General features: G+C 39.8%; 1 protein-coding gene across 8 annotated transcripts in view; it reads left to right on the top strand.

Moving 5' to 3' along the window:
• The first annotated feature begins 1,486 nt into the window (after window positions 1-1,486).
• LOC110503044 (neurexin-1a) overlaps window positions 1,487-12,481 on the top strand; it is a 738,556-nt gene continuing 727,561 nt past the window's right edge. For all 8 annotated transcript variants that reach the window (XM_036960888.1, XM_036960884.1, XM_036960883.1 and 5 more), the window contains exons 1-2: window positions 1,487-1,674; window positions 3,199-4,632. In XM_036960888.1, coding sequence (XP_036816783.1) covers window positions 3,918-4,632 — 715 coding nt within the window. In that variant the 5' untranslated portion in view covers window positions 1,487-1,674; window positions 3,199-3,917. The remainder of the gene's footprint in view (window positions 1,675-3,198; window positions 4,633-12,481) is intronic.

The raw sequence follows: 12,481 nt of genomic DNA, 5'->3' as shown, positions 1-12,481 counted from the left end.
GAAATCTCAAGCCCCACATTCATATAAAGTGCGCTATCTCTGTTTAGCCTACTCACTGCACTCTCGTTATAGTGAGAAAAATATTATATTATTGTGAGAATACCTTCTCCTTCCATTTTGACACACTTTTTCTACAGATATGTATTCTCTCACACACAAGCAAGGCACCATTCTAGCCTGAGTGCAAGCCCTAGGCTCACGTTTTCCATTATTGTGACACCCCTTCTGAGGCAGAACTGTATTCATAAGAAGTATGGCCACAGCCCAAATCACACCCTTTCCCCATGGGCCTGGAAATAGTGTACTACATTTGGAACCAGAATGAATAGATGAACTGCAAATACTTAAAAGGTATGTCCCATGACAAATGATATGTGAGAAAGAACTAGAGGGGGTTCCATAAAGAAAAAAAATGTCTTGACTTTTTACTGTTTAGATCCTGGAGCATATGGTTTGGTTTGCCCTGTAGAATAACGGAAATACTTTGATCATGAATGTTCCCACTGGCTGTGTCTGCAGCCTAACATTACCCATGACCATGTCATTATAGCACACACAGACAGGCTGGAGATGGGATGGAATGATAGGATTAAATGTGTAGTTGGAGTAGTTTGCCAAACTACAACGAACAGAGAAATGGAAATCTTAGGTTGTTTCATGTTTTATATTTTTAATTAGACGAGACCATAGCAGACATATTTTTATTTTTTTATTTCACCTTTATTTAACCAGGTAGGCTAGTTGAGAACAAGTTCTCATTTGCAACTGCGACCTGGCCAAGATAAAGCATAGCAGTAAGCATAACATACAACAACACAGAGTTACACATGGATATTCAAGTATTATCACTCCCAAAATAGGACAATATATTATGATACACAATATCCATACAGTGTAGTATTGATGTAGGTTATGAAGCAAGATCTGAACATTTTAGGCTGCAGAATACGCTTGCTTGGTAGGCTGTGAGACTTGCTAAACGACAGTGTCCACTATAATCATATGTGTTATATTAACCCGAGGGAATCAATTAGGGTCGTTTAGCGTAAACTACTTCAACTAACAGAATGTGTTCATGGGAATAAAAATCCCATTATCAAGAGAACTCCCTGCCAGTCTCAAACGTCGCCACATCCCGTCGCTGCACACGAGATACGAAGAAGTTGTTGAATTGCATCACTTCTCTCTCTCCTCTCTCTCCTTCGTTTGCCACCCTTGTTGCCGACATAAAACAAATGTTCCCTGCACCGTAACCATCTTTTTTTTCCACCTCTGTGCGTTTCACTAATTCATCAACATGCAATTCGTGGATGTTTTTATAACGAAATGTGACATCACCTAGGTCTGTCGAGGCGACAGCTGGTGTCGGTTGGTGAATGTGGACGGATATGTATTAAATTCGTCCAGCAGCAGCGGCGCGCGTTGCTGTCCAAGGCGCTGCAGCATTCGGCCCCTCCCCTCCCCAGTAGACCGCAGCCAGGCAGCTACACAGATAGAGACACGTGACCCGCTCGCTGTCTCTGCCTTCTGACCGTCTGTGGCAGAGCGCTGCAGGGAGGAAGATTGCAACGTTTGGACAGTGTCTCCCTCACCATAATCACAGGATTTTACCGCTCCTCTGTTTTATCTTACTTTGTTTCGTTATCTGAGAATCGAATAGGGGGAAGAGCCAAGGTACAGGACCATGCGTTGACTTATTTTCCATCGTTATGAAGGTGTTGCTGAGTTTTAGAACATAGAGTGAAGAAAAGAAAAGAGAGTGAAGCCAACTCTTTTCTCGGTCTCTGATGATCAGTGATGCAGTAATTCAGAGTTTGCTAAAATAGTGTGAGGTTGAGGGTTTTTAGTGTGGATGATCTATTGGGGTAGTTTGAGTCGAAGAACACTGCATGGTGATGCTATTTGGTGGGTAGCCGAATTAATATTAAATGTGCTGTACATAACAAGAGATTACATTCCAATACTTCGGTAAGGAAAAATATGATTTAGATGATGATTTGAGTCGGTCCTGGACATGCATGATCGGGTTCTAAATGCAGGTTAACGATACCTAGTTTGATGTATGATTTAATGTCTCTCTGATAGGTTGAGCTGCTAGACGGGCAACGGAACAGCTGTTGAAAACTTAGCCAAAATGCACTTCAGTCGTTTTGAACTGTGTCATCAATAGATTGTATTTAATTGTTAGAAAGATTGTGGGGATGTTGGCAAGTGCTTAATACAAACAGGTTTACATGCTCATTCTGTTTGCTGTAGAAGGTGCGAATTTATAGAAAAGTATCTAATATGGACAGTGGAATGGGACCGGTTGGAATCTCATGTTGATCTTCATGGCATTCTAGAATTCTATATGGTAAATTTGGCATGATATGTTTTGAATCTCTGTAACTACTTTTCAGTCCTCCGTCAATGATGGTTTGTCTAGCAAACGGGGTAGCTTATTTTGATGGTTTTCTTTTAGGTTTGAATGAAATGCCACTTTCTGTCTGGCCCGTCTAGACCTGAGTTCAAATACATGCGTATTTAAGCATTTGCATCTTAAATAGGCCTACTTATTTTCTGTGTATTTGAGTATTTAAAAATAATGTGTCCGAATTCAATTACTTAGATTTTAAGTATTTGATCGGTTTTCAAATAATTGCTCATGATACTCGGCTATTTGAAACTATTTTCAGATAGCCTGCTTGTTCCAATTACATTTCAAATACCCATATTACTAAACAGACGTATGTTCAAATACGTGGAGTATTTAAATATTTCTATTTGAAAATACACTTGTCTGTATATTTGGGCATATTCAAATACATGCCAATACTTACCAATACATTTCCAAAATCATTTCAATATTAAATTATGCGCTTATCATAGTTCTGTTGGAAGCTGAGTTAAAAGGTAGATGAAATAATGAGGAAACCGACAAAACAAGATTCTAGCAGTTAGTTGATATGCATGATTCTCTGGAATAGCAGAAACACTTTTCTACACAACCTTTATAATTCCGATACACTTATGGAATGACCGAGTTCATGGAAAGTACTCTGTCTAATTCTGATGTAAAACTGTGAGAGCTGGTTACTACCAGCGGATTGTGGATGATGCTGCGTTTGATGACCTGTGAATACCGATTAGGGTTGATAAAGGGAAAGCTGACTAAACAAAATGAACTGTCCATTCTTATGTTTCTTTTCTTTTTTACAGATCATCTTCTCATTATGTTATAAGCCGAAGCTTTGTGGATCAGAGACTGGCCTTGGGGGGAGGGGGGAGGGGGGACAATTGGCTTGTTTGGCGCCCAACGCTTATCAATCAGCCAATTACAGCCATTCTGTTTTGGAGGGGTCTTTTCAGCGCCCGTTTTGGAGGATGCAGGGTGAGAAGCCAAAAGCAAAGATTCCGGATGCCGGCTACATCTTCTTGGGGTGAATAGGAGGGTTATCGATGCCATTTCAGCAGCAGTAGAATCGGCTGATGCGCTCTAGCTACCTCTCACCGACCGAAAGTAGCCTTTATGCATGTTCCAAAACTAAGAGAAATAGAATAACAAATGTTTTTTTGATTTCTGAATCACCATCAACTGTTTTGGAAGAAAATCTGGATCATAAAAGAAAGGAAATCGTCTGACCGAATAAAAAAAAAGAAGACAGGAGTTCGGATTTAGGGGCGACAGAGAAGTGGACCAATACACAACGATTATGTATTTTTTCCGGCTGGCTATTATAGCTTGCTGGTAGGATATGACAACGACATAATTGGTTAAGGTTTACAATGTGTCATTTCATATTCACAATTATTAATGGTCAGTCCGTGTATTACATCACCCAGCCCTAATTTCTAGCTTGATAAATTAAAATCCCGCCAGAAATCTGATTTAGCGGTATTGTAGCCTATCAAGGCCTAAAGAACAATTTGGCCACATCATGGTTATTGCAATGCGGCATGGAGCCCATCTAATATGGGTATGCCTTCTCGTCTGCTGTATGGTAGACATAGGGGCCTCTATGGAGTTTACAGGTGCAGAGGGCCAGTGGGCCAGGTTTCCAATGTGGAATGCATGTTGCGAGAGTGAAATGAGCTTCAACATGAAAACCAAGAGTTCCCACGGGCTGTTAGTGTACTTCGATGACGAGGGATTCTGTGACTTTTTAGAACTCCTAATACACAACGGTAAACTCAGTCTTCGATTCTCCATCTTCTGCGCTGAGCCTGCAATGGTTCTAACCAACACCACGGTGAACGACAGCCAGTGGCACACGGTGACAATAAAGAGAAACTTTAAAAACACGACGCTAATGGTGGACAAAGAAGTGAAATGGGTCGAAGTGAAGTCGAAAAGAAAGGATATGACTGTCTTCAGCTACCTGTTCCTTGGGGGGATACCGCCGGAATTACGCTCTGTGGCTTTACGGTTAACGCTGGCTGCTGTCAAGGACCAGGTGCCTTTTACCGGATGGATAACGGACGTAAAGGTCAACAAGACAGATTCGGCTCTCCTAAACAGCGCGGGGGTCATTAACGACCTCTGCAGTGCGGTGGCCAACATGTGTTTAAACGGAGGGGTCTGTAATGTCATTAACCACGAACCCAAGTGCGACTGCTCGCAGACTGGATACCAGGGCAAGGACTGCAGCGACGGTAAGATATCTGGATTCCCTTTTATACCGTTGCCTGGCTTAGGCCTACTAACAATACTCGTCAATTCCCCTTTATCTAAACAACAACACAACATGATCTTTGATAGTTTTCCAACATTTAGAGAGGTTGGCTAATAATAATCTTACAGTTTACAGCAAATGCACGTCATCCCTTCCTCTATACTAGGCCGACAGACCTATACGCCTGTAGGCCCTCACTAATAATTCAATAATTCCCAGTGCAAAATACGTTCATCATTATACAACACTTTTTTAACATATGTCGTCATAGTTGTTTCTAAGGTTGTTAATGAGTGGTTGTGCTCCTGCAAAGGCTCATTAGCCCAACATGCAGGTGTTCCTCATTCTCTAAGGTGTCTTGCCTCTACCTGCAAAAGGTCACCAGGGGAATGGTTGACCTATGAAGTTGTTTTATCTCCAATGACTTTAGCGCCTTCTGAATGTTTCAAGTCATAAATAGTAATACACATTTAGAAGAAGACGAAGGACATGATATGCACATATATGAATAATATATGCAGTACCTATATGCAGTATTTTGTGCATTGCATAATATAATGTAACCAAGACTCCAGACCTTGCTACCTGTACTAGATCTACTGTTTGTTGATAAGTGATTACAATAACATCATCTAAGCATTATAAATTAAGTAGTTTTATGAAATACACAAGAAACCTTTTCTTGGTGACATTTTGCTTGATTTTAAGGTTAGAATTTCAGAGAAGAAAGTCGACTTCATACATTGTTCAGTTGCTTTTGTGGCTGAATCTTGGCCTATAGATGTTGGTGCAATGCTGGACCAGATTGTCCTGTGATTTGAAGGCAGAGGTTGGACATTTGAATAGTTTTACTGTTTGGAACAGCTCTATTTTCTGTTATTGTCATTTCCTTGTTGCACTTTGTTGGCTTTGTTGATGAAGTATAAAGACCACATTTAGCTTTAAATTACATCCCAAATGGCACCCTATTCCCTACATAGTGCACTACTTATGACCACGGCCCATAGGGATACACACTTAGGGCTTTATTTTAACAACTCTAACACAATGGTAAATGTTAGCGGTGGCGGCAGCGTTATAGGTTCAGGGCTGTGTCAGCTATTACCACAACCAAAATTATGGGCGCAGTAGTTGGCAGTGGAGCAAAAAGTCTGGGTTTTGATGAGTAAACAAGTTGTGGGTGTGTCAAGGCTTCGCTCCTATATGGCCAATCAGAACATGCGCCATTGCTAAATAATATGTGATAGCTTCAAGTTGTGTATTTACGGTCATCTATTGTGTTGTCATCAACTCCAATTCAAATGTCAGTCCATCATAGCCTACAGTAGTTTGTTAAATAGCCTGCCTCATATGTCCTAATATGTTGAACATGTTTACAGTCAACATCACTCTAATTGCATCTCTTTTAATATGGAAACACATTGTTAAACATAGGCTATAGCATTTACATTATAGAGGCTAGGCCTAATGTAAAGTGTAGTCTGGCCATGGACATGACAAACCTAGTGAATGAGCAAGATTACATTGGATAGGCTATTGGTAAGGCCTTAAAACATTGTATAATTCTAATCAATGTCTAATTAAAATGAAACAACTTTTTTTATAAATAGGTCATGTTTAAATACAGTTCCAGGCACCATAATTGCACCCCATGGACGTATAATACAGACAAGGCAACAGACTATGGAGGGTTTTACACACATTCAAACTTTTCACAGGAGCTGGATAAAGATGTATGGTACGGCGAAAAGGGGTAATGTCCACTCATCATTATACTGTTTACACATGTAATGTTTTATAAACATCGTGGAACCATCTTACAGATCATAGTTGCACTTCTCCAGAAATAACAGCCAAAATTGCATTTGAGCCATATATGTTTTCATGGATGGTGAATCTTTCTAACAAGTTTGATTTTTAATCAAATTAAACAGAAAACAATCAATCTGTTTTTTAAACCAACACCAATAGTTTTAAATAGGATCGGGTCAGAATCATGATGTCATAAATCATACCTCTAATTCCATGAGCCTAAGGCGCTGTGTGCATGCGTAGGCCTAAGGGCTCTATGGCAGGAGGCATGGATGTTTGTCCTATTCACTGAAGATAGTATATTAAATAGTATACATTAACCCTACAATAGGCCTAGTTACAACAAACATGTAGCCTATCTAGTTTTTTGTTGTTGGCTTCAACATGGATATATTAGTCTACACACATTGAATTTGTAGTTCGAAAATGCACTGCATCTTGGAACCATGGACAACTGCATCTTGGAGCCATGGACAACTGCATCTTGGAGCCATGGACAACTTCATCTTGGTGCCATGGACAATTGGATCTTGGAGCCATGGACAACTGCATCTTGGAGCCATGGACACCTGCATCTTGGAGCCATGGACACCTGCATCTTGGAGCCATGGACACCTGCATCTTGGAGCCATGGACACCTGCATCTTGGAGCCATGGACACCTGCATCTTGGAGCCATGGACAATTGGACCTTGCCTAACCATTATAATAAATGACTTTGCCACGTGAAAGGTAAACAGACGAGCAGGCAAATAGCCTAAGCTACAAGCAGATTCAGTATCCAAGGACAGCGATTGGTTTGACAGATAGGTCCAACAGATGAAAGTGGAAGATGCCAATTTTTTACAAAATGATAAAGGAAAAACGGTTCCTAAACAGACTTCCTACCGTCACTGACACCTTTCATCCAACGGGCATCGCACATAGTCCAAACTTTTCGCACAAGCTGCATGAAAATAAATTCTGTCCAAAATAAAGAAAAAAACAGGATTGTCTGTTGACTGTTTTACTGTTCATTAGATTTTAATAAAACATTGGTTATAGGCTACTGATTATGCTGCTGTGCACCTCCCCTGGCAAAATCGCTGCCATAATCAATTGTGAACCTAAAATATCACCAGTAGCGCTGCTTGAAATTGTCACACATTTTTAAGGCCACACCTCAAAAATTATTCTCACATTAGATACTATGTTCAATTGGTGGTACTTATTCTGGGGCTTGAACAGAAATATAAAACTGACTCCTGGAGGAGTGAAGGAGTGCAGCCTGAGAGGAATATCACCCCACATGAGAGCAGTCTCTTACAGGGTGGAAACTCAAATAGGAACCATCTCTCATGGGCTCCCTTGATTCGGGGTGTGGGGGCAGTTTATGCACCCAATTTGATATAGACAATTTAGTACATTTCATTGTCTTGTGCATATAGCTCCAGCATTGCCAACATGATCTCATTAGAATATGTCTGGAATAGCAGTCACAGATTGGGAACCCAAATAGGAACCCGCTCTCAGGTGCTACTTAGGAACACTCCTCCATTGGTTTTGGGGGATGGTTTATGCTGATACACCCATGATGGTGATGTTGCCTACAGTAGACAGTTTCATATGTATATATACATAGAATTAATAATCTAATTAAAGTTCATTGGTCACGTAAACAGATTTGCAGGTGTTGTAGCAGGTGCAGTGAAATACTTATGTTACCAGCTCCAACAGGACAGTAGAATGTCTTATGTTACCAGCTCCAACAGGGCAGTAGAATGTCTTATGTTACCAGCTCCAACAGGGCAGTAGAATGTCTTATGTTACCAGCTCCAACAGGGCAGTAGAATGTCTTATGTTACCAGCTCCAACAGGGCAGTAGAATGTCTTATGTTACCAGCTCCAACAGGGCAGTAGAATGTGTTGTGTTACCAGCTCCAACAGGGCAGTAGAATGTCTTATGTTACTAGCTCCAACAGGACAGTAGAATGTCTTATGTTATCAGCTCCAACAGGACAGTAGAATGTCTTATGTTACCAGCTCCAACAGGGCAGTAGAATGTCTTGTGTTACCAGCTCCAACAGGGCAGTAGAATGTCTCACAAATACAATGCAAATACACACATAAACAAAATCTTTAAAAAACAAAAAACAATCAAATGTAGGTATATTAGACTGAGCATGTGTCAGAATCCAGAATATAAATACATGGTGTGTATAGACAGTATAGAATGTGTCAGAATCCAGAATATAAATACATGGTGTGTATAGACGGTATAGAATGTGTCAGAATCCAGAATATAAATACATGGTGTGTATAGACGGTATAGAATGTGTCAGAATCCAGAATATAAATACATGGTGTGTATAGACAGTATAGAATGTGTCAGAATCCAGAATATAAATACATGGTGTGTATAGACGGTATAGAATGTGTCAGAATCCAGAATATAAATACATGGTGTGTATAGACGGTATAGAATGTGTCAGAATCCAGAATATAAATACATGGTTTGTATAGACGGTATAGAATGTGTCAGAATCCAGAATATAAATACATGGTGTGTATAGACAGTATAGAATGTGTCAGAATCCAGAATATAAATACATGGTGTGTATAGACGGTATAGAATGTGTCAGAATCCAGAATATAAATACATGGTGTGTATAGACGGTATAGAATGTGTCAGAATCCAGAATATAAATACATGGTGTGTATAGACGGTATAGAATGTGTCAGAATCCAGAATATAAATACATGGTGTGTATAGACGGTATAGAATGTGTCAGAATCCAGAATATAAATACATGGTGTGTATAGACGGTATAGAATGTGTCAGAATCCAGAATATAAATACATGGTGTGTATAGACGGTATAGAATGTGTCAGAATCCAGAATATAAATACATGGTGTGTATAGACGGTATAGAATGTGTCAGAATCCAGAATATAAATACATGGTGTGTATAGACGGTATAGAATGTGTCAGATTCCAGAATATAAATACATGGTGTGTATAGACGGTATAGAATGTGTCAGAATCCAGAATATAAATACATGGTGTGTATAGACGGTATAGAATGTGTCAGAATCCAGAATATAAATACATGGTGTGTATAGACGGTATAGAATGTGTCAGAATCCAGAATATAAATACATGGTGTGTATAGACGGTATAGAATGTGTCAGAATCCAGAATATAAATACATGGTGTGTATAGACGGTATAGAATGTGTCAGAATCCAGAATATAAATACATGGTGTGTATAGACGGTATAGAATGTGTCAGAATCCAGAATATAAATACATGGTTTGTATAGACGGTATAGAATGTGTCAGAATCCAGAATATAAATACATGGTGTGTATAGACGGTATAGAATGTGTCAGAATCCAGAATATAAATACATGGTGTGTATAGACGGTATAGAATGTGCCAGAATCCAGAATATAAATACATGGTGTGTATAAACGGCATAGAATGTGTCAGAATCCAGAATATAAATACATGGTGTGTATAGACGGTATAGAATGTGTCAGATTCCAGAATATAAATACATGGTGTGTATAGACGGTATAGAATGTGTCAGAATCCAGAATATAAATACATGGTGTGTATAGACGGTATAGAATGTGTCAGAATCCAGAATATAAATACATGGTGTGTATAGACAGTAAAGAATCTGGAAAAGAAAATTGTATGTACAGTAGTAGGTATATTAGGATAATCTATGTGGAGAATACAGTAGAGACATACACAGTAAGTAAACAACAGTATATGAATACAATATGAGGTGACCAGCGTTCAATATGGGGCAATAGTCCCATATAGGTGACAGATGATGAATGATATGTCCTATTTTCGTGGCTTCATACCTCTCATGGCCCATCATGACATTTGGATGGCTGGTGGCCCAATGACTATGACAACAATTACTCCATAGAGAAGCCATGTGGATATGTACATCAGTTCTATATTTTCGCATGGTTTAACCTCTCTGGGAAAGTTTGCGATGCTAGCGTCCCACATTGCCAACAGCCATTGAAATTGCAACTACAAACCAACAGAAATCTCATAATTAAAATTCCTCAACCATGCAAGTATTTTACACAATTTTAAAGATACACTTCTCGTTAACTTCTTGGTGACAGGGGGGCAGTATTGAGTAGCTTGGATGAATAAGGTGCCCAGAGTAAACTGCCTGCTACTCTGTCCCAGATGCTAATATATGCATATTATTAGTAGTATTGGATAGAAAACTCTGGAGTTTCTAAAACTGTTTGAATGATGTCTGTGAGTATAACAGAACTCATATGGCAGGCGAAAAACTGAGACAAATCCAACTAGGAAGTGGGAAATCTGAGGTTTGTAGTTTCATTTAAGTGATTGCCTATCCAATATGCTGTGTCTATGGGGCCAGATTGCACTTCCCAAGGCTTCCAGCAGATGTCAACAGTCTTTAGAATGTTGATTGAGGCTTCTATTGTGGAAGGAGGTCGAATAAGAGCTGTTTCAACAAGTGGACTAGGCTGAGGCCAATCAGTTGTTTACTGCGCGGTCACGCGGGTGCGCCGTGCCTTCCTTTTTCCTCTGTAATGAATACGCTCATTTCGGGAATTTCTTTCCTTAATGCGTTTGAGTCCATCAGTTGTGTTGAGAAAAGGTAGGGGTGGTATACAGAAGATAGCTCTATCTGGTAAAAGACCAAGTCCATATTATGGCAAGAACAGCTCAAATAAGCAAAGAGAAGATATGAAGGTCAGTCAATCCGGATAAATTCCAAGAACTTTGATAGTTTCTTCAAGTGCGGAAACACCATTAAGGCCTATGATGAAACTGGCTCTCATGAGGACAGCCAATGGAGGAGAAAACCCAGAGTAACCTCTTGCTGCAGAGGATACGTTCAATAGAGTTAGCTGTACCTTAGATTGCAGCCCAAATAAATGCTTCAGAGAGTTCAAGTAACAGACACATCTCAACATCAACTGTTCAAAGGAGACTGTGTGAATCAGGCCTTTATGGTTGAATTGCTACAAAGAGAACACTACTAAAGGACACCAATAAGAAGAAGAGACTTGCTTGGGAAAGAAATACGAGCAATGGATATTAGACCGATGGAAATCTGTCCTTTGGTCTGATGAGTCCAAATATGAGATTTTTGTTTCCAACCGCCGTGTCTTTGTGAGACGTAGAGTAGGTGAACAGATGATCTCTGCATGTGTGCTTCCCACAGTGAAGCATGGAAGAGGAGGTGTGATGGTGTGGGGGTGCTTTGCTGGTGACACTGTCTGAAATGTATGTAGTATTTAAGGCTCATTTAACCAGCATGGCTACCACAGCATTCTGCAGCAATACACCATCCCATATGGTTTGCGCTGAGTGGGACTATCATTTGTTTTTCAACAAGACAATGACCAAAACACACCTTCAGGTGTAAATGCTATTTGACCATGGAGAGTGATGTAGTGCTGCAACAAATGACCTGGCCTCCACAACCACCCGACCTCAACCCAATTGACATGGTTTGGGATGAGTTGTACCAGCAGAGTGAAGGAAAAGCAGCCAACAAGTGCTCAGAATATGTGGGAACTCCTTCAAACTGTTGGAAAAGCATTCCTCATGAAGCTGGTTGAGAGAATGCCAAGATGTCTTCACTATTATTCTACAATGTAGAAAATAGTAAAAATAAAGAAAAACCCTTGAATGAGTAGGTGTGTCCAAACTTTTGACTGGTACTGTAAATTTACATTTGAGTAATTTAGCAAAAACTCTTATCCAGAGCAAATTACAACCTACATCTTAAGATAGCTATATGAGACAACCACATGTCAAAGTCAAAGTAAGTATGTTTTTTCCTCATTAAAGAAGTTATCAGCAAAGTCAGTATAAAAAAAGGTGAAAACCTTTTTTCTTAATTGTTTTATGAGGGAATAGGACAGGTATCCTATTGGTGATGGTGGTGGTGTTGATGATGGTGGTGGGGATTGTAGTGGTGGCAATGGTGATGGTGTTGTTGGTGGTGGTGACGATGGTGGT

Source organism: Oncorhynchus mykiss, chromosome 23 (assembly GCF_013265735.2).
Source record: "Oncorhynchus mykiss isolate Arlee chromosome 23, USDA_OmykA_1.1, whole genome shotgun sequence".
In the NCBI taxonomy this organism is placed as follows: domain Eukaryota; kingdom Metazoa; phylum Chordata; class Actinopteri; order Salmoniformes; family Salmonidae; genus Oncorhynchus; species Oncorhynchus mykiss.
The sequence above is the reverse complement of the archived record's forward strand: the minus strand, read 5'-3'. Positions and strand labels throughout refer to the sequence as shown.